General features: G+C 59.8%; 1 protein-coding gene across 1 annotated transcript in view; it reads left to right on the top strand.

The window, feature by feature from the left end:
• LOC125345227 (kinesin-like protein KIF26B) overlaps positions 1-22,650 on the top strand; it is a 154,893-nt gene that overhangs the window by 115,566 nt on the left and 16,677 nt on the right. Inside the window, 4 exon segments of the mRNA XM_048337443.1 lie at positions 2,788-2,881; positions 3,581-3,843; positions 5,763-5,946; positions 11,840-11,999. Coding sequence (XP_048193400.1) covers positions 2,788-2,881; positions 3,581-3,843; positions 5,763-5,946; positions 11,840-11,999 — 701 coding nt within the window.

Below are 22,650 nucleotides of genomic sequence, written 5' to 3'. Positions count from 1 at the left end.
CCAGGGACGGGCGTGGAGGTCCCGCGTCCCCAGGGACGGGCGTGGAGGTCCCGCGTGCCCAGGGACGGGCGTGGAGGTCCCGCGTGCCCAGGGACGGGCGTGGAGGTCCCGCGTGCCCAGGGACGGGCGTGGAGGTCCCGCGTGCCCAGGGACGGGCGTGGAGGTCCCGCGTGCTCAGGTCCCCAGTGACGGGCGTGGAGGTCCCGCGTGCTCAGGTCCCCAGTGACGGGCGTGGAGGTCCCGTGGGCCCGTGTCCCCGGGACGGGCGTGTTTGTGTTCGTGCGGTGCCTCAGCGGCCTCTCTGCGCTGGGTTTTGGCCGTGTACACCTGGGAGGGGAGGAAGCCCCCACCTGCGGGTCCGCGGGGACTCTGCGCGGCCCGGGCCTCTGGTGTGGGCGTGTGGGAAGGGTAAGCATGGTGCCGGGATCTGGGGTCACGTTAGCCGCGCCCCTGGCCTGCGTGGGTCCAGTGAGGTCGAGGCGGGCCTGTGTCCCAGCTAGGCCCTGGAGTGTTTGGCAGGGAAACTGAGGCTGGCGTGCCTCCCGTGGTCTGTGGGCCGCACCCTCAGATTCCACTCGTCAGCAGTAAGCATTTGCTCTTGCTCCTGGGTCCTCTGGACGGCTCTGCTCCCTGCCGTGTCCGCCGTAAGCAGCAGGCTGAGGAAACCCCGCTGAGGATGTCGGCTGGGTACCGCCCGCCGTCTGAGGGATGGCGGGCTCTGGGCTGGCCTGCAGTGCCCTCCCCACACCGCGCCGTCCCCCCTGCCCCCCCCGTCCGCCCCGCGGGCCGTGCCCAGGGCCGGCAGGCACTCGCTGAGTTGTCCCGGTGCCGACTCAAGGCCAGGGAAGAGACGCCTTGTGACCGGATGAGCTCCCGAGTCCCGTGGCCAAAAGCATATGCGCCGCGGGGGATGGAGAACCAGGGCCATCGCCCCTGACTCGTTACCGATAGCATTTGGGGGCCACTTGGGAGTCTCTGATGCCAAATGCCTGGGTCACCAGCAGCCAAGGCAGGGCCTGACCCGGACGCTTCGCCCGAAGATTCTACAGACGCAGCGTCCGGCCGGCCTGGGCCTCCGGAGCGGTGGGGAGCACGGAGCTCTGAGGAGCACCGGATAGCGTCTGAAGTCTGAAGGTTAGGGGGGCAACAAGAGCGTCAGGCTGGCTGACGCAGAAACCAATGAGCGGCCCGGGACTGGGGTGGTGGCGCCGTGGACCCACGATTGAGCAGGCCCACGGCCCGAGCGAGCAGATCATCCCCGGCCCCACAGGCGAATAACGGAGGCCCCGGGTGCGAGCGGCCCGCTCCGCCGGCCTTGTGCGTTGGACACGGGCGTCAGTGCCGTGAGCGTCTAGCGCTTCCCAGGACGGAGGCAGGCACAGCTTGCGGGGAGGGGGTGGCCGTCAGCCGCCGAGGGCAGAGCCCGGGGCCCCGTGCCAGCCGTGAGCATCCTCCTCCTCCTCGGCTCGACGTGGAGGTGTCCGCTCCCGGTCGCTCGGGGCACGCGGCCCGCCTCCTCCCGACCCCCGCGGAGGCCGCGAGCCCTGCGCCAGCCCTGCGCGAGCCCTGCGCGAGCCGCCGGGAGGCCCCGCCCAGCACAGCGTCCACCGGGCCCGGCTCGAGACAGAAGCGGGGGTCAGGGCACGGAGACAGAGCCGGCCTCCCGCCGTTGCCTCCGATGCCAGCGGCAGAGACGCGCCGGTCCCCAAGCCGGGCCCACGGGGCACTGAGCGCCTGCCGCGTGCAGAGCCCTGCGCGGTGACTGGGGAGGCACCGCACCACCCGGAACCAGGGCCCTCCCCCGCACCACCCGGAACCAGGGCCCCCCCCGGGGAGCCAGCGTGGAGGGGAGACCCTGCCCGGCACCCCCACCACCCGGAACCAGGGTCCTCCCCCGCACCACCCGGAACCAGGGCCCTCCCCCGCACCACCCGGAACCAGGGCCCTCCCCCGCACCACCCGGAACCAGGGTCCTCCCCCGCACCACCCGGAACCAGGGCCCTCCCCCGCACCACCCGGAACCAGGGTCCTCCCCCGCACCACCCGGAACCAGGGCCCCTCCCCGGCGAGCCAGCGTGGAGGGGAGACCCTGCCCGGCACCCCCACCACCAGGAACCAGGGCCCTCCCCCGCACCACCCGGAACCAGGGCCCCCCCCGGCGAGCCAGCGTGGAGGGGAGACCCTGCCCAGCCCGGGCAGCCTGGCCAGCGGTCCACGCTGAGTTCATGGGCAAAGAAAGAAAGAAAAGGCCACGTTGGGATGGAGGAGGAAGGAAGAAAGCGATGGGAAAGCAGCAGACATCCGAGCCTCTTGTGTGTGTTAGGTCTCTGTCCCCCAAGGCTGCTGGCCTGGGCTGACCCATCACTGGTTTCCTTCTATGAAACCTGGTGTGCGTGTGTGCGTGCATGTGTGCGTGCATGTGTGCGTGCGTGTGTGCGTGCGTGTGTGCGTGTGTGAAGGATCTGGGATGCAGGAGGCAGTAGGGAGTTGAACCTCCTGGTGTGGGAGGGTGGCGTGGCGGGTGGGAGAGGAAATGGGCCCCGGAACATCTCAGGGTGCAGAGTGACCCTGCCCCCACCCGCAGACGCCGCGAGCCCCCTCCCCCTCCCCCCTCCCCCCCGTGAGCCGAGGGCTCTGGGTGCTGGGCTGTGCTGGCGCCCTGTGGAGGCTCCAGGGTTTCCGGAGCCCCGTGGCTGTGGCCGACACGCGGCAGCCCCGCGAGCCGCGGAGGGGCCCCCGGCCCTGCACGCGGCACTCACCGCCCGCGTCTGCCCTCGTGTCTGACAGGCCGAAGTGTGCGCGGGGACCGTGGCGGAGGTGATCCAGTCCGTGGTCAACGGGGCGGACGGCTGTGTGTTCTGTTTCGGCCATGCCAAGTTGGGTGAGTGAGGGCTTCCCCCTCCCCCCCCGCCTGCCCCCCGGTCTCCAGTCACCCCTCCGGCGTCTGCGCGGCCCCCAGATCGCCTAGAGGACAGGAGGGTGCGTGGGAGCAGCTGGGGGGAGGAGCACCGGCCCCCTCTACTGTCCTTTCTCAGTCCTGGCCAGGCTTTGCCGGAGGAGCTCGGGAAGTCCCCCCTCCAGGGAGGAGGGTCCCAGAAAGCGTCCCTGGACAGACTGCCCCCGGCCCCCAGAGCGCACGGGCTCCGGGGGGGGGGTCCCCAACCTCGTTGCCACCTGCCTTCCCCTCCCCTTCCTTCTCCCCTGCTCTCAATGCCGTGGCCCCGATCTTAATGGAACTCACTGGTGCTATAAAATACACACCGCGTTTAACTTGAGCAAGGCTCTAAAGCGTGGCTGTGTGGATTCCACCTGTGGGGTGGCGATCAAAAGCCAGAATGGTGACGAGACGCGCTGGCCTGCCCCGTGGGAGGGAAGGCGCGGGGGGGGGGCCCTCGGGGAGCGGGGTGCGGGGTGATGCGGCCTCGGGGGCCCTGGGGACGCCGGCGGCGGCTGTGGTGGTCAGGGGCCGCCTCCCTCGCCTCTGCCCGCCCTCCCCGGCCGGCCGGCCGGCGTCCCCCTCCCCCCCGCGTCCCTGCCCCCGGGGTTCGAGCTGCCTGTCCGCCCCGCCGGGCCCCCGCAGGAAAATCCTACACCATGATCGGCAAGGACGACTCCATGCAGAGCCTGGGCATCATCCCCCGCGCCATCTCCTGGCTCTTCAAGCTCATCAACGAGCGCAAGGAGAAGACCGGAGCCCGCTTCTCCGTGCGCATCTCGGCCGTGGAGGTGTGGGGGAAGGAGGAGAACCTGCGGGACCTGCTGTCGGAGGTGGCCACGGGCAGCCTGCAGGACGGCCAGTCCCCCGGCGTCTACCTCTGCGAGGACCCCATCTGCGGCACGCAGGTGAGGCGCGGACGCTCCGCCAGGCGGGGCGGCCCCCCCCCCCGGGCGCCGGGCCGGGCCGCGGCCAGCGTTACGGGGGGCCCAGACCCCCCCCCCCCCGCGGCCTGCAGCCGGGCCCCCTCTGCGGCGGTGAGCGGGAACCGCACCGTCGGAGTCTTTGAGGAGACAGGTCCACATTCTTCACGCTCCTTTCCAAGAAAGAAAAAAAAACGGTGCCATCTTTCTTTTGTTTAACGACGAACAGAGATATTTACTGCTCCACACAAGTGGCGGCACCATTACTGGGCTGTTTATGGCTCTATAAACTGTGTTTCTGGTGCTGGTTTACAGCCGGATTAGTAATGCTGTAGGAAGAAGTAATAACTACTTTCTAATTAGAATGGTGATATAATTCCTGTAACTGTGGAGGCCAGGCGACACTCTGGTTCCTCTTCTCGGGGTGGCGCTGGCTCTGCCCGTCTTGGGCAGAGGCTTTAGTGTCTACTTTGACCAGATCCCTCCTATCTATTTATTTATTATTTGTCGACAGGACTGAGGTTTGAACTCGGGGCCTCCTGCTTGCTAGGCACTACACCACTTGAGCCATGCCTCCAGCCCCATGTTGCTTTGATTCTTCAGGCGGGGCCTCGCCTGTTTGCCTCGGGCTCGTCTCGGACTGGCATCCTCCCGCCTGTGCCCTCCGCGTAGCTGGGTTGACACGTGTGTGTCCCCCCCTGAGGCTTGTTGGGTTGTACTCAATGGCTTTTTCCAGGTCTGGCCACCAACAACCATCCTCTTGGACTCCAGCCCAGAGCAGCTGGGATTCTAGGCGCCCGTGACCTCCGACATCCTCGGTGGCCTCCTCTTGTAGAGGGGTGATTGGATGGGTGGGACTGGCCTCACCCTGGGGAGGAGGAGGAGGAGGAGGAGGAGGAGGAGGGGGAGGGGGAGGAGGAGGGGGAGGAGGAGGAGGAGGAGGAGGGGGAGGAGGAAGAGGAGGAGGGGGAGGAGGAGGAGGAGGAGGCCTGTAGCCTCTACACACTCAGCCCCAGCCTCTTCCCAGAGCACCCAGATCCTCCTTCCGCCCCTTCTTACCCCTGAGTCTTCATCAGGGTCACTGACTGCTGAGCTCCCCCCAGGGCTTCTGACTCTGCAGGTCTGTGCCAAGTACGTACAGTGAGACCCTGTACCCCTCCAAAGCGGAAACAAAAAGATGTGCTTTCTCGTCCCCCCCAAAAACAGAAACAAAAATACACCGTTTCCTTTCATTCTGCGCAAATGGATACTGGTCGACCCAGATGCTCTGGTTGTAGGCCGAGGGTTCAGGGAGGAGGGGGACCCCGAGGGTTCAGGGAGGAGGGGCACCCCACCACAGTGCTGTCCGATTGTCAGCAGCAGTCAAGGTCAACTGTGCGTATTTCTTAACACAGATGAGGCGGCCTGGTGCCCAGGCGTTTCAGGGTGTCGTCTGAGTAGACTTCTCACTCATAGCGACGTCAGCAGTCTAAAGCGGCTGCCCGTAAATAACGGAGAGGTTAGGGGTCTGTGAACGGCGACCGGCGCATCGGTGCGGTCGCCTCTAAGTCCCATTTTGTCACCCAACGCTGAGGGCTGAGCTGGAGACGGCCTCGCCCCCGTTGTGTGTTCTTAGGGAGCTGGGGCCCTCACTCACCACTCTGTCCCCCCCCCCCCGCGCGGTACGGGGGTCCCCGGCACCCACCCCTCTCTCAGACTCGCTCGAGACGGCAAGCCCTCCCCCTAAGCCACCTAACTGGCAGAAGCAGGTGTGTCCCTCCCATAAGCGTGCTCGCGTGCAGTCCAGACACGCGTGGGCTGAGCTGAGAGCCGCCGAGCAGGGGGCCCGGGGGAGGGGGCTGGAGGCGTCTCTCCACCGGGCGAGGCCGGGCCGGGCCCCCTCAGCTCTCCGCGCCTTCCCCCAGCTCCAGAACCAGAGCGAGCTGCGGGCCCCCACCGCTGAGAAGGCCGCCTTCTTCCTGGACGCCGCCATCGCCTCCCGCCGGGGCAACCAGCAGGACTGCGACGAGGAGGACCACCGCAACTCCCACATGCTCTTCACGCTGCACATCTACCAGTACCGCATGGAGAAGAGCGGCAAGGGCGGAAGTAAGTCCCCCCTCCCACCCCCACCCCCGCCCGGGCCGGTGCCGGGTCCCGTTCAGTGACTGGCGATTCGTGGTCATGGCGGAGGCTGGGCTCAAGTTCACCTTTGAACTCTTAAGGCATGCAAATGAACAAACTGACCGAGCGAAAGATCTCAGCTGCTCAGGAGGCTGGGAGCTGAGGATCCTGGTTCAAAGCCAGCCCGGGCAGGAAAGCCCATGAGCTTCTCATCCCCAGCGAACCACCCAAGAGCCAGAGTGGAGCTGTGGGCCGCGGCGTGGGCTGGCAGAGGGGCTTCCAGGGGGGAGCGTCCCCGGCACCCCGCTGCCAGAACAGTGAAACAGTCTGAGTCAGGAGGGGAGCCCGGGCCAGGGAATCTTAGACCCACTGCCTCCAGCAGAGAGCCATCAGCCAGCCTCGGGTGACCGTGCCCGGCTGCGACCTTAGCTCAGTGCTCCCGGCCTCTCCCTGAGTCTCCTTGCAAGCCAGTGCTCTCGGCAGCGATGGCGAGCGGGGCACCTCGGGCGGGAGCCGCGGTCTCCCCGCGGAGGGGCAGAGGCGTCCCGGTGGGAATCTTTGGGGGCTCCCGAGAGAGTGCTTCGGTTTCCACTAGGCTGGGAAGGGGGAGGGTGGGGCGAGGGAGACGGGGAGCCCCCCGGCACCCGCCGCACACTTCCGACGCCCCAGGAGGCCTCGGGGGCACCGGCCCTGGGCGCTGGGCGGTGTCTTAGCGTGGCAAATGCAAGTCTTCGGAAAACGGTCCTTTCGAGTCCTTCCAATGTGAGGAGGGCCTGAAATCCGGCTTCCCCTGAGGCTCGGGTGGGAACTTAGACCCGAAGCGGAGCACCCACACCCCCCCCACCCCACCCCACCCCCCCCCGCCTGGCGGGTGATCAGCCTTATTAAACATTCAACACCAAACTCATCTTCCTATTTTCAAATGCAAAAGAGAATTGCTTTTTAATAATTAATCCGGGTTAAAGGGAAAGGCCGACGCCACCGGTCGCCCTTCAAACCTTTTCCAGCTCTCGTCCGGCGTTGCAGAAGATGGGAATAGAGGGCGGAAGGGGGGTTCAGGCTGCTGCGGGGGTCCCCGGAGCGACTGGGCTCTCCCCTGCCCGCCAGCAAGCCTGGCTTCTCCGGGGAACAGGGTGACGCTGGGCAGGGCCCGGCGCTCGCCTGACCTCCTATAGTTAAAATATAATGAGAAGATGCGGAGATTTTGTTTGCTTATATGTAAGAAACAATCCCAGCAGCCTTGGCAGCCAGAACCCATCGAAGGGGAAGTTTATTAATTAGCCACCGTGCAGGGAGCGGGAGCACAGAGCCCGTGCTGGGAACCGGCTGTGGGGCGGGGCAGGCGACGGATGGGTTCAGAGGTCTCTGTGACAGGAACTAGATGCACGTGTGTGTGTGTGCGCGTGTGTGTGTGCGTGTGTGCACACACACAGGCACGTGGACACCTGCAGCCTGGGCCCGTCTCCACATACACACACACACACACACACACACACACACGCACCTTTAGTCCTGGTTAAGAAGGAGAGGGACGCGGTCACTGTGTCGCTGCTTTGAAGCTGGCACTAGGTGAGGCTTAAAATGGCGTCCTGGTTTCCGGGGGGGGGTTCTAGAATGCTGGAGGGCGGATTCTTCACTGCCGCCACGCCCTCCCTCGCTCACTGGTGGGGGGGGGTTCTAGCTTTGGAGGAGGGACTTGGGCCCCTCCCGCCTCAGCCTCCCGGGGCTGGGGTTCCGGTGGTGCCCGGCCACGCCAGGCCGAGTGCCCCTCTGATAAGGAACTGAAGCGTTCGAGCAGCCGCGCCCAGCGCCCAGCACGAGCCCAGTCTGATCTACTCGCCCCCCTTGTTTCCCGGGGGGCGGGGGGCAGCGTGGGCCGGGCTGGCTGTGTGCCCAACAATGAGAGTGCGCGTGCCCTCGAGCGTCTGTGCCGCACTCACCTCGTGACGCGTCCAGGACTGGGTCTGGTTCACTCAGCCAGCGCTGAGGCCGCGAGTTCAAGGCCCGGGACCGCAGAGCCCACGGGCCGACCTGTGGGTGTGCTTCGTCTCGATCCGTGTGGACGGAAGCAGCCGCGTCCGCACGCGTGTCACGGAACAGCCTATGCCGGCCGGGCCGGCGTGGCTGCTGGGGTTCCAGACCATTCCTGAGAAGGTCAGGGAAGAGCGTGGCTCCCCGGGGGCCTTGGCGGCTCGGCCCTGGGCCGCCAGGAGCCGCACACCCCGGCCCGGCAGCCGGGGCCCGCCCGACGCCCCCGCAGAGCCAGGCAGCGTCCGGCCGAGGAGGCGGCAGGAGCCCGGTGAATTCCCTCAGGCGCTCTCCTTCTGGGCTGACGATCGGCTTGTCCCCGTGCCCCACCTCGGCGTCCCGCTCCAGTTTGCTCGGCTCCGCCTCATCCTCCGCCGGGCCGCGCGCTTCCGCAGGCGTGAGGCCCAGTCCCCGCGGGGGTCTCCACAGAGTGGGAGGCCCGCGGGAGGAAGTGAGGCCCCCGGGGATGTCCTAGGAGGGTGGGTCTTGGCCTTGGCCCCTCCCCTTCCTGTCACCCCTCCCTGCTTCCTGCCTGCCCTGTGGCGCCCGCCTCCCCACAGTCTCCGGGCACTCTGGTGTTCTCTCTCGCCCTACCACGCCGGGGCCAGGACACGTGGCCCGAAACGTCCACTCTGACCCCACGGCGCCTGCTCCCGACTTCAAGCTGCCGTCTCAGGTCCTGCTCACGGCGATGAAGAGACGCCGCTCCTCCTCCCCGCAGCCTTCCTGCCCCAGGGCGGGCGCGGGCGCAGGGCGCGTGGGCACCCTGTCCACACTGGAGGATCCACTGAGGGAGCTGCTCGAGGAGCACAGTGGTGTCAAGTGATTGATTCACTCAGCAATATTTGGACCTAACGAGTGGCACTCATCATTACTCACGAATCTTACGACACACAGCCATGTGTGCACTGCCAGGTGCACCGCAAACTAAAATCCTGACTCTCCTGAACCATGCTCGTATTAATGATCGAGTAATCCCCTTCAAATCTCTTCCAAGGGATTCAGGAGCTTAAAAGATCTGTGTGCAGCCAACTGGGCATCAATTATTTTTTTCCTACATGCTTAAAAATTTCCACCCTGTAGTTTCTCATTAGTTACACCTAACTCAACGCCGTCTCTAAATTTCATTTCCAGTCACATTTAGTCTTCATGGAAACACGCCCTCTCTTTGCTACGCTGTGCCGTGTCAGCACACCGTACTTACAGTTTCACTGATGGGCGAGGGGCGTGGGTAGGTTTGGGACGGCTGGGCACGCCAGCTCCTTTTCCGGAGTACCCAGGAGGAAAGAGGCACACGTATGGTGAGCTGAGGCTGTCTGTCTGTGGCGTGGCTTGGCAGGCTGGGGTCTGAGACGAGGCACCCCACCCAGCGCAGTGCTCTAGCATCACCTGGAAAAGTCTGAAGCGGCCCGTGGCCAAGCGGGAGACCTGGGAGAGGAAGGGGGGCACAGCTCTCTCAAGGCCCAGCGATCCCGGGTGGGCTGGGGTACGGGGTCCTCCCTCCTCGGGCAGGGCGCGTTGAAGGGGCTCCTGCTTGCTCGGCAGCTCGCTCTGGACTCCCGCCGTAGGTGTGGCCTCCTCTTCTGTGAGGTCTGGGCAGTGTCTTAGCATCTGTGAAGCTCGCTTGCCTGTCTGTAAGACGAGCACTATCAATGCTTTTCAGCTTTTCATATAAGCCAGGATGTGGTATATATTGGTAAGTGTTGTCTGTATGTTCTAAATGCGCATTCTGCTGTCACTGGGACAAATGTTATATGAAGTTGTTCAAATCTGTATCCTTGCTATTTTCTGTGTACTTGTTCTGTCAGTTACTAAGAACTGAGCATTTAAGTTCTCCGACTATAATTATGGATTTGTCTTTTTTTCCTTGAGCTCTTGTCACGTTTTGTTTTGTATATTTGCACGTCTATAATTAGGGCATGAACATGTTTTATTGTGGTCTCTTGTTCAATTGTCTCTTTGTCATTACGGGTACTCCATTCACAAAATTGTCCTCGGTGTCTTTTGTCCTGTCTTGCTGTCACTCACTTCAACTCTCTCCTAGCGAATGCTTACCTTTCCCTTTCTCATACCCTACTGGATTGTGTCGGCACACACTGTATAAGGACAGCGCAATCGTAGAACTGCGCTTCCTCCCCCACCTGACAAAGCCGGCCTCGGATACGGGTATTGACACTGCTTAGCCTCAGTGCGCTTTCTCTCTCTTCCGGGCTTCCTCTTCTTCACTGGTTTTGAGCAGTGTGATTATGAAGTGTTTTGCTGTCATTTTCTTCATACTTCCTTTGTGTTGGGCTGATGGAGTACCCTAGATCTGGTGGATTTATGGTTTTCACCAAATTTGGGAGACTCCTACCACTGTTTTTTTTTTTTTAATATTTTGTCTGTAACACACTGTCCTCTCAGAAAATCCAGTTGCCCATATTTAAACACTTGAAGTTGTACGTCGGCCCTTTTTATTCATTACCTGTTTGTTTTTTAGTTTTACACTTCTCTCTGCATTTCATTTTCAGGATTTTATATGGCTAGATCTCCATACTTACTAATCTTGGCTTTAACAATGCCTGATCTGCCACTGGTTCTATCAGGAGTATTTTTCATTCCATGTGATACAGTTTTTCCTCCTTAAAACGTTTCATGTATCTTCTTCGTGTGTGTGCTAGTCGTGGGGCTTGAACTCAGGGCCTGGGCACTACCCCTCAGCTTTTTTAGGGCAAGGCTGGTGCTCTGCCACTTGGTCCACACCTTCATTTCTGCCTTTTTTTTTTGGTGCCCAATTGGAGATAAGAGCCTCACATACTTTCCTGCCCAAGCTGGCTTTGAGAGGCAATCTTCAGCCTCCTGAGTAGCTAGGATTACAGGCCTGCTCCACTGGCACCTGTCTGGCTATTGCATGTTTAGTATATATTATATGTTTTATGTTTTATATGTTAGTATATTATATGTAATACGTATATAATATAGGATATAGCCAGTGTCTTTACTTAATTCCTTGAACGTCTGAAGCAGATTTATAGTAACTGCAGGCTGTTTCTTGAGTTTGGGCTTGGGTTTGGTAGTTGTTTTTCACAGTCTTTCCCTACAGCCCTGGCTGGCCTTGAATTCACTCTTCCAGCTTCACGGGTGCTGGGCTTTCGGGTATTCACCTCCACATCTGGCTAGCAACGACACGAATAACCTTCTCCCTCAACTCTCAGAGCTATTATTCTCAGCTTGCTTCAACTGACTTTTCATTATGTTTCTCACTTTGCTGCTCATGTGCATGCCTGGTAGGTTATTTCTGGTTTTCCGTGGTCCTGGGGTTTAAGCGTGCAAGGCAGACTCTGCCGTTTGATCCACCTGCCAGCCCGGCACCTGGTTGTCTGTGGTTGGGTGACGGGCATCCAGATCTATCTCATTGGCTGGGGACGTTCCTAAGTTGGGGAGGGGGGCTCGCAGTTTCATCCTTTCTGGTCTTTCGATACTCCTCGGTGCTCCGTCTCCTGCCGGTGCTCCCTCCGCGGAGGCAGGACGCTTCCTGATACTCTGCCAAGTGCCCTGGACCACGGAGCCCTCGGGCCAGGCCGCCGGGAGGGAGAGACGGCTTCTGGCCTGTGCGGCGGGCTCTGCTGCTACGTCCGCCATGGCAGACGGCGCTGCCCCTCTGCGCGTGCTGGCGGCGCCTGGGCGGACACTCAGGAGGCATGCCCATCTCCACCCCGTCCACTGTCGCTCCCCCCGCCCCCCGCCCCGGGGGTCCCCTCCCTCGGAGCCTCGGCCCCAAGGCTCTGCCGTCACAGACCACGGGGGGACCAACCCTCCCGTCCTCGGAGGGGCTCCCCATTGTCTCCCCTCCCGTCCTCTCCCCTCCTAGTGTCCGGAGGTCGCAGTCGTCTCCACCTCATCGACCTTGGCAGCTGTGTGAAGACGCTGAACAAGAACCGTGAAGGAGGCTCGGGGCTGTGCCTCTCCCTGTCCGCGCTGGGCAACGTCATCCTGGCTCTGGTCAACGGCAGCAAGCACATCCCGTACAAGTGAGTCGCTTCTCCGGGAGGGGCGGGGCCGGGGGCGGGGCCGGGCCGGGGCCGGGCTGGGGCGGGGGCGGGGCCGGGAGGCGGGGCCAGGAGGCGGGGGCGGGGCGGAGCCGGGAGGCGGGGGCAGGGGCGGGGGCGGGAGGCGGGGCCGGGAGGCGGGGGCGCAGAGCGGCAGCGTGGCCCTGGGACTCACTCTTCTTCTTAGAGGAGGCTTCCCTTCCTCTGTTCTCTACTAAGACCCAAATAATGACGGGAAGCACACATGGGTCTCTTTGGAATGGGAACACGCCTCCAGCCATCGAGGCCAGGTAGTTAATTAGTCCAGGGTCAGAGGTGAACCCCAGCGAGCAGTTGCCTAGTGCATCTTCCTCGCCACTGAGAAGTGTTGGAAGTCCCTCAGTCCGCTCCAGCGCCGACTTTAGGCTGCTCCGAAGAAGAAGGAAGCGGTCCCGGCTGTGGTCTCCGCCACAGCGCCTGCTGCGGCCTGGTCGTCGGATGGGCGCATCGGCTTCACGGTGATGTGAGCGACGGGTGGAGACTGGTGTGTCCTCCTGGAGGTCACAGATGTGGGGACTTTTTGCCCCCAGGGGCCACAGGCAGATGACCCACAAGTGTGCGTCCTGGCCTTGCCGCCGGCACTGGGGAGTCAGATCGATTAAGCCGATGCCACACAAAGATCCCAGCTAGACTGGAACTTCAGATCGGCGACCGTTTCGTATAAGCCTGCGCCTGAGGCGGCACCCGGTGCCCCGGCACACACCCTCCCGAGGTGTGCGGGCTCGGCCGAGCCTGGGGTCACGCCCTACGTGCCCGTGCCAACGCCCGTGCGCCGCCCGCCCCCGTGCCGGGCCAGCCTGAGCCTGTGCGTCTGCTCACGCAGAAGAAACGCCCGCCCCACGCAGGCACCATGAATAAATGCATGCGGGGTCCGTTTGTAATCCGTAAAACAATCCCTTAAATACAAGTTGCTGCTGGGTGGGAGGGAGAGGGGAGTCACAGATTCAGCGTGAGTGGGCGGGGCCGCCCTCCCTCGCGCGGCGGGCCCCCGCCCGCCCCTCTGCGGGTGGGTTCTGTCCCGCCCCCCCCACCCCAGGTCTTCTCCGAGCCGTCGCTAGGAGCTTGCTGAGCCTGGGATACTTGCTTGTCTCGGTTCTCCAGTCCCAGCTAGAGAAACACAAGAATGGTTTCCCCAAGCCTTTCGTTACCAGATAAAGAATTCAAGTTGAAGATTCAGAAGGTTCGCTTTTCTGGCGTGTCTGCCGTTGAATAATACAACCACGAGGGGGGAGACTTAGGGAGAAAAGAGTTTTGTGGCCGTCGGTTTGCGTAACCTGAGACTCAGTCTTCCGAAGAGTGATATGCCTTTATGATTTCATTAAGTATTGGTTGACTTGATGGTGGGCAGGATGGATGAATGTAAGCATAGAACTTAAAACCTACCTAAAGTAGCTTCCCTTCGGTTAGAGCGAAGGATTGTCTTAGTACTAACTCAAGTTCTCTTGTTAAGTTAGACACCCCCCTGTCGGGTCAGGCTCTCCTGCAGGGCCTCCGCCCCCCGAGACGCAGGTGCCCTGGCCACAGCCCAGGGCCCTCACGCAGTCCTTGCGGTCCGTGAGGCACGGACCTCCGGGCACGCCCTCCACAGGGCCGTCCTCGGCCCGAAGTGCTCCCTTTCATTTGGAGACGTGACATGATCACTTTAATTTAGGTCCCACAATCTGCCAGAGCCAGGGTGCCCTGCCCGGCCCGGGGGAGACAGTCCTGGGGCCCGGGGTGTCTTTGCAGGAGGGAAAGCTGAGCCCTGGGGCCTGGGGTGTCTTTGCAGGAGGGAAAGCTGAGCCCTGGGGCCCGGGGTGTCCGCAGGAGGGAAAGCTGCTTCTCGAGGGCAGGCCTTGAGAGACACGAGCACAGAAGCGCGCAGCTCTGCCGCAAGGCTGGCGGGAGAGCAGGGTTTACGGGGCGGGGGCAGGCGTGGGGTGTGTGTGTGTGTGTGTGTGTGTGTGTGTGCACACGGTCACAGGCCTCTCGGCTGGGGATTTTGAGCTTGTGTGTGTGTAGATCGTCGCCCGGCCCCCGCGCGTGTCCGTGGGTGGGCAGCTGGTGTCAGGCTGCCCTGGAGTGGACTCCAAGCTTTCCCCAGAAGGCAGCGTGACTCCCTGGTTATCCGCGGAGTCTGTGTCTGCGGGGTGCGGGCCTGGCCAGTCTCCAGGCCGCGGGTTATGGTCACAGCCGCGTGCGCGCTGCTGCTGAGCCGCAGGCCCGTGCTCGCGCCCCGGCCCCGTGGGTGGGAGGTCACGGAGACGCGGCCCGCGCCCGGCCCTCCTGTCGCGTCTGCCCGCCCCGCTCTCCCCGGCCGTGGGCATGGCGTCCCGGCGCCCCTCGGGGGGCCTGGCCCGGTCTCACGGGGGTCACGGTGAGTGGGAGGCCCGGGCAGCCGCACAGGGGACCCCGCCCTGCCGAAGCGCTGCGGGGGGGTGGGGGGGTGGGCAGAGCCCGAGAGGCCGGGGTGCGCGCTGGGCTGCAAGGGGGCCGAGAGCGCGCGGAGCCCCGCTCCACAGCCTCGGTGCCCTCTGCCGGCCCTCGGGAACGGCACAAGGGCCTTCCGGAAAGCAGAGCTGGATCCTGGCCCTGCAGAAGGCCCCAGGACGCAGAGGCCCCCGGAGCCGCGGGGCTGGGCGTCCTGAGCCCTCGGGGAGACGGAGGCCGCGGGCTTCCTCAGAGCCGGGCACCCACGCGGTCCGTGAGCCCCAGGAGGTGACCCGGCGGCTCGCCGCACCTGCCGCCCAGCCCTGGCGCCCCGATCCTCCAGACTTGAATGAAAATTACACATACCATGAAATTAAGTAGCCATTCGCCAGAAAAAGGCAAAGGAGTATCACCAGATTGACTTACGATAGCATGAAATGGGAAGACGCTGTGTGTGTAAGAATCCGCGCGTGTGACACATTTAACCTCCTTTCGGTGTGCGTTAATGCCGGATTATCTCCTCCCGACTTATTGGGAGGACATCAATTTGGGACTATTTGCACAAACTCCGGATACCAGTTTACAGCAATCCCCGTTTAGAAATAAAATAACGAAAGTCTCAGGTTGCCAGGCAACCGCAGCCGTGAAAATTCTTAGTGTCGCCACTTTAGAAACACTCCTTTCTGTGCATCTTAATGGCTGTGGGATGGAGGCAGCCAGCTCGGAGCATCCCTGGGACCAGGCGCCCCCCCCCCCCCCCGCCCGCCTTGTTAGGAGATTTTTAGCCCCTTCTTTTACCTCCCTCCTGGCCACTTGTCTTCCTGGCCAGTGGTGTTTTCCTGTTTGATTACGGAAATTTCCAGAGGTGGCTGTTATTTTCCTGTGCGGCGGCCGGGGGCGCGGGGGCGCAGGGGCGCAGGGGCCGGGTGTGGGGGGCGCGGGGGCTGGGGGCGCGGGGGCCAGGTGTGGGGGCGCGGTGGCCGGGGGCGCGGGGGCCGGGTGTGGGGGCGCGGTGGCCGGGGGCGCGGGGGCCGGGTGTGGGGGCGCGGTGGCCGGGGGCGCGGGGGCCGGGTGTGGGGACGTGGGGGCCGTGACAGGGAAAGGGAGAGCAGACGCGCAGCTCGCACCCGTCGATCCTATTCCACCACGCGCTTGTGCAGAGACATCAGCAGGCCCTGACCCTGGGCAAGGCTGAGTGGAGACACCACATGCTTCCCGGGGCCCCGGCCCCCGCCAGGGAGGGAGCGGTGGGCGAGACAGAGGCAGGAAGGGCCTGCGGCCTCCCGTCTGCCGGGTCTCTCATGAGTGCCCCCCAACCTCCTCCAGTCGGCCCTAGACACCCGGCTACCCACCGCTGCCCGGCCGCGGGCCCCACGTAGCGATGACTCACCGTCACACTGGAGGCCACCCACCCGGGCGCCCCAGGGCTCCCCGGCTACGCAGGGGGGCTTCCCTTGAGGCCTTCGAAAGGTTGGAGCAGACACATGGTTGGGGCTTCGTTCATGTTCCTTTCTTTTAAAAAGTGTGTTGCACATGAATTGAGCTTCGGTCAGAGCATTCAACCATAAATTCTCACCTGTTTTGAAACTGGCTCAGGCTCAATTGAGCATTAATAGATTTTTTTTTTGTCCATGCAAATGGGGTGATAATTCATCCTGTGTGTAATTGAGCTGTTTAGCATTGTTACATGCATGGAGCAGTTAAGTTCTACCAAATTGTTTCATGTACTGCCCAGGTACTCTTTAATTAAAATAGCACTGGCTCTCATTTTGATGCAATAGAGAACTGAAGAGGTAAAGACGGTTGTCACAAGTCTGTGTCTATGAGGAGATGGTTGTCACGAGTGTGTGTCTATGTGGAGATGGTTGTCACGAGTCTGTGTCTATGAGGAGATGGTTGTCACAAGTGTGTGTCTACGAGGAGATGGTTGTCACAAGTGTGTGTCTGTGTGGAGATGGTTGTCACGAGTGTGTGTCTACGTGGAGATGGTTGTCACGAGTGTGTGTCTACGTGCAGATGGTTGTCACGAGTGTGTCTACGTGGAGATGGTTGTCACAAGTGTGTGTCTACGTGGAGATGGTTGTCACGAGTGTGTCTGTGTGGAGATGGTTGTGACGAGTCTGTGTCTACGTAGAGATAGTTGTCATGAGTGTGTGTCTATGAGGAGATGGTTGTCATGAGTGTGTCTATGTGGAGATGGTTGTCACGAGTGTCTGTGTGGAGATGGTTGTCATGAGTGTGTGTCTGTGCAGATGGTTGTCACGAGTGTGTCTGTGGAGATGGTTGTCACAAGTGTGTCTACGTGCAGATGGTTGTCATGAGTGTGTGTCTACGTGGAGATGGTTTTCACGAGTGTGTCTGTGTGGAGATGGTTGTCACGAGTGTGTGTCTACGTGCAGATGGTTGTCACGAGTGTGTGTCTACGTGGAGATGGTTGTTATGAGTGTGTCTACGTGGAGATGGTTGTCACGAGTGTGTGTCTACGTGGAGATGGTTGTCACGAGTGTGTCTGTGTGGAGCTGGTTGTCACGAGTGTGTCTACGTGGAGATGGTTGTCACGAGTGTGTCTACGTGGAGATGGTTGTCATGAGTGTGTGTCTATGAGGAGATGGTTGTCACGAGTGTGTGTCTACGTGGAGATGGTTGTCACGAGTGTGTCTGTGTGGAGATGGTTGTCATGAGTGTGTGTCTACGTAGAGATGGTTGTCATGAGTGTGTGTCTACGTAGAGATGGTTGTCATGAGTGTGTGTCTACGTAGAGATAGTTGTCACGAGTGTGTGTCTATGTGGAGGTGGTTGTCACGAGTCTGTGTCTACGTGCAGATGGTTGTCACGAGTCTGTGCCTATGTGGGGGTGGTTTTCACGCCTGTACCCAAGTGGAAGCATGGCTGTCTGTCGTGAGTCTGCACCCATGCAGAAGAATGGTTTTAGGGCCACCACCCCACACAGTCTCTGTACAGCTGGGTTGGTCCTCATTTTCCCTTCTCTGGACTGACTGTGAGATCAATAGGGAGGTGATTTTTACATTTGGGGGCTCCTATTTATGAGTGCACACTTCCAAAGTGTGTACCCCGACATACCAGTTTTTCTGAGGGCTAAATGTGCCCCCTCTTTCCTTCGAACGATTTTGCCATGGCTGACTTCTCCCCTTGCTGCGCTGTGTGCAGCTGCACCCTGAAGGAATAATGGCGCTCTTGTTCTGTGTGGGGTTTCTTCTGGAGTTTCCCTCAACCGAGGTCACCCTGTTTCTCTCTGGGGTGCAGGCCTCACCTGCTGCCGCCTCCTCGGTATTCTTTTCCACCAAGCTGGAGGCTTTCTTGTCATCTGTGTGGCCCACGGCTGGCGTCAGGCCCCCCTGGAAGGTGCAGATCTGCATCGGACGAGGCGGCTCACCCCCGCAAGCCTAGCTACTCAGGGGTGGAGTCTGGAGGATCACAGCTGGAGGCCAGCCTGGGCAAAAAGGCCCACAGGATTCCATCTCAACCGATGACAGCTGGGCCTGGTGTCACTTCCCTGGCCCCTGGCTGTGGGGGGGGGGGGTGCGTAAGGAGTCACTGCCCAGGCTGGCTTGGTACGAATGCAACACTCCATTACGAAAACAACCAAAGCAAGCTGGGAGCCGCGGTAGAGTGACTCGAATGCCAGAACGCTTGCCGTGCAACCACAGGCCCTGAGTGGAAAGCCCAGGCCCACCCAGAACACAAGACAACAGCACGCAGAACCCCAGCAAAGCCGACGGCACCCCCTCCTCTAGTCCTGAATACCGCGAAGATGCACGGTGGAGCTGGGGCCGTGGGGCTGGTGGGCGTCCTCATCTCAGACTTTGGGATTTGGAGACTCCTGAGCACCCCCCACCCCCACTGCGGGAAGGCCTGGTCCTGCTCCTCCCCTCGTGTGGTTATGCCGTGACCCTGGCTGGCCCACAGTGCCTTCTCTCTGAACCAGATCTGCTGGTTGGTTTTCACGCTGTGATGGAGAGGCGTGACCCGTAGGGCCGGCCCGCGCGCCCCGTAACCGACGGACACCGCGGCCTCCCGCTCAGAGCTGCCCCGTCCCCGTGGGCTCGGCGGGCCCTGCGGCGGCACCTGCTGCACCCAGCCTGTCTCAGAGCGACACAGACTTGGAGCCCAGAGCTGGGCTTGCCCCGGGGGACCACGCAAGGGTGTGTCTGTCCCTAAAAAGGATATTCTTTAGTGTCACCGGTTTCTGAATATTACATAAGTGGGGTCATAATCTCTCCTCGGCCCTTCTGCACCCCAACCCCTGCCTCATTTTGATGTGCTTGCCTGTAGGTTATTAATTTCGCATGGCTGTGGTTTTGCTTTAGTCCAAGGAGACCACTGGAGTTCCTTCTCTGTTCTGGATGAACGTCTAAGACTGTTTTGAACCCACTGTTGAATTTTATCTAATCGCTTATGGATCTATCAAAATGATTGAGTGTCTTTCCTCTATCATTTAAGATGGCAAGCTACATGAATCTGTGCTAACATGAAAACTGCAGAATTTCCTGCTCGTGCCTCAGTGTCACCTTCCTTGTAGATTCAGATTCTCTGATCTTTTTCCTCCTCCTCATAGATTATTCCAGAAAATTTGTTTCCACCCTCTAGCTCCTCATACCTGCCTTTCTGTAGGCCCCCGCACCTCACCTCGGTTCCTTGTTGATGTCGGCAGTAAGTTGATCGTGATGACGGGCTTTCCTTGTCTTTCCACTCTTTTATACCAGCTCCAGTTGAGCCAGTGGGCTCTAAGCCCTCATCTTTTGTAACATGTAGGTTCAGACAGTCACCTTCAGCTTTTGGGGAGCCCGGGCCCCCTCCGGGCGGGCAGCTCTGTGCTGACAGGTGGTCACGAGAGCCCTGTTCCAAGCTGGTCAACTCACCTCACCCACCCCAGGCCCCTGGACGGGCCTGCAGCCCAGAGCCCCCGGGGCTTCCGTGAGCGGCGGTTTTCTGAGGAAGACAATTAGGTTCCTTCCTAGAAGAAGGCACCCCACCTGCTGAACACTTTCCTTTGGGCTGGAGAGCTAGCCACTTTAAAAAAACACACACATAATTTAATCTTTGCAGACAGCCAATGCTTTCTATTTGCCATAGTCAAATCATGTGGACTTACAATGTACAGTGAAAAGAGCCAAGGGGTTGTTCCTCTAAACCCGCGGGTGCGGTCCGAATCCCCTGGAGTGTCAAGTCCTCTCCTCAAGGACGCCTTTCAGGACCTATCCCAAGGCCCTTTGCTCTAGTTTAGGTGTCGAATGTTCCCCAAAGGCCCACGGGGCGGAGGCCTGGTCGCTAGGAGCACCGCTGGGAAGGGGGAACCTTGATGAGGTGGAGTCAAATGGTAGGACTTCTGGCTGTGGGCGTAGTGCGGTGCGGCCCATGCCAGCAGACTTGGCCTTTGTCCCCACATCTCAGCGAGATGACTCCCTGGTCTCTGTTGGGGGCCTGGAAGCCATCAACACGTACGGAGTTGACTTGCCTCTCCCCTCTCCCGGTGCCTCCTTCTGCTGCCCTTTACCTGGGAACCCCAATCCTTTTTTCCCCTTCTATTTTATTCCATTTTTCTGGTGCTTAGGTTCTCAGTTGATTAGTTTCTGTCTCTTTACACGGGGCCAGAAGCAGAAACTGGTCGTTCCTAACCATTTTGTTGTTGTTATTTGATGCTCTAAACTTCCTAATTTCCTTACACATGTTAATCAACTCCTTGTTTGTTTGCAGTCTGCGCGTCCCCTTCTGCCATCTGTGGTTTCTGCTTCCTCCTCATGCGCCTCCTCTCTTTCGGTGTTTATTTTTGTCTGGGGCTGCTCACTTGCACTGGCTTCGGCTTGTGAGACCCAGTATACAGATGGCTTACTTTATAGAGCCATGTATTTACCTTTCCTAGGTGCAAGTTAAGGATAGTCTAAATTGTATTCTCAGCTTGTAGTATTTCAGACCACCCAGATACTGAGAATAGAGACACAAACCTACAGGCACTTCAGACAGAGGCTCCACATTCTTAGGACAGTTTCTTACCCCTGCTTAGTGCTATTTTTCCAGACATAGCTTCAATATGTGCCATGGTGGAAAGAGGTGGTCATAATAAAATCTCCGTGTGTTTCCTCTGCTTCCAGGAGCCTCTTAGACCGTGCAAATGCTAAGCTAAGATCACCTGGTTTGGCAGATGTTATACTTTCCCATTCTGTTTCCTTTGAATTCCCAACTTCACTTGCTTTTTTTGTTTTTTTGCCTGGGAATTCCATAATCTTCTGCAACCTCAACAACACATTTACTATTGTTTAGCAGTATGATACCTACAATGTCTAGTTGTTCGTGGCAAGGCCTTTCTAAGTACCTCGCCTGTCATACTGCTCCTTCACCATTTTCCTTTTCCTGTTAGATATTTCTCCCATCTCTCCCTGTTCTAAATTATAAGGTGGATTATATAATTTATGATACCAGTCAGGATTCTTGAGCATGAGAAAGGATACCTAACATTGTTTTATGCTTTGAAATACAAGTAGATTCGAGAAAACCCACTTGTTTTGGTGAACCTATAAAATCATTCTATTCACAATTTACTTTCAAACATAAAACATTTTCTTGCAAACAGAAAGATGTCTGCACACCAAATGAAAAAGTTAAGTCTTCTCTGCTGTTGATCCGCACATTGGGACAGATGTTCCCGACCGTTCTATGCCTCCCGGCGCATCTGGTCTCGTCTTGCTGAGCTGCAGCCTTCCTCCCTGCCCCTGGGGCTTTCAGGAGGGCCTAAGGGGGGAGTCAGGCCACCGGACGTGGCGGGGGGGGGGCTGTCAGGACCCCAGCCCCTTCCTTCTCCTTACTTCCTGGCCGCCATGACATGCGTCAGCTCATTCTGCCACACCCTCGTCCAGGATGCTGCCTTGCCAGGGGCCCAAAGGCAACACATACACAGGAAGCAGCCGTAGACTGAAACCTCTGGTGAACCCAGCCTTCCCTCCTCTGAGCTGGCCACCTCAGTGTGTCGTTACGGTGATCCGAAGCAGAGCGGTGCAAATGCCATGCCCATGGTATTTTCCTTAGGATTATGTTTTTCCAGTATTCTTCTTGCTTTAGATATTTCTTAGATAACCTGTACCTTCCATCTTCCTGTCTCTCCTTCCACATCTCTGGGATTACAGAGAGTGCCACCATGCCTGGCTGCCGGGCTAGATTCACCTCCCCTGGTGCGGGGATGCTAAGCTTACTCCCTTATCAGTGCTCCCCTGTTCACCCTCTCCCCTGGGCACCTGACCAGCGGGCAGCCAAGGTGGAGCGAAGGGACACGGGCAAGCCTAAGGTGCACGTGGCCGAACGAGATCCCCTTTTCCTCCCTCCTTACCCACCAAGGAAGCCAGGCGCAGACGGATCTCGGAGACGCTTTGGAGAGCAATCCAATTTAATTGGGAGGGACTCACAGTAATATAGTAGTGATGACGAGGATTGAGCAGGAGCTGGCGATAGGCTGGCGAGCTTGTCCATCCAAGAGCAGCTCCCAAGGACCTCCCTCATGGGCTAACGTCACTTCCCATAGTCCCGCCCTCTGGGCAAAGCCCGCGAAAGGAGAGCGCACGTGCTCGCTGGCGCAAGGTGGGGGATGGTCTCAGAGCTACCCCTTCTGGTTCCGGACCCAGAAGGAGATAGGTGTGGCTCACTTCCACACTGCCCCAGGGCTGGGGGAAGGGCGGCCTCTCGGGAGCGCTCTCCTCGCCCTTCCCCCCTTAAGGCCAAGATGAATCCTCAACACCTGGCTTGGTCTTCGAGACATTTCTTTGCTAATCTTCTGTTTTAGGGACTGGGAAGGACGTGAAAGCCCGGGCTGGCCTCAGATTATGACCTTGCATGTAGTGTATTCGCACGCAACATGACATTTCAGAAACTGCAGTTCCCATCCCTATTGGTTGAATATCACAGTGTGGTTGAAAATAATCATAAATGTATGTACTCCACAGCCCAGGTCAAGTTGAATAGAACAAGTTTCTCAAGTCAGAAAGAATAGTATGGGAAAGGATGGTGAAGGTGTAAAAGTGACTGCCCTTGAGAAACCAGGATGGCGAATTAAAAGCAATGAACTCTAGCTACACAGGGGGCTGAGATCTGAGGGTGGCGGTTCAGGCCGGCCCAAGGCAGAGTAGTCTGAGAAACCCTTATCTCCATCTATTTAATCAGCATATAAACCACCGAGCAA

The sequence above is a fragment of the Perognathus longimembris genome, unplaced genomic scaffold, assembly GCF_023159225.1.
Source record: "Perognathus longimembris pacificus isolate PPM17 unplaced genomic scaffold, ASM2315922v1 HiC_scaffold_5425, whole genome shotgun sequence".
NCBI lineage: Eukaryota > Metazoa > Chordata > Mammalia > Rodentia > Heteromyidae > Perognathus > Perognathus longimembris.
This window is presented reverse-complemented; position numbering and strand designations above follow the sequence as displayed.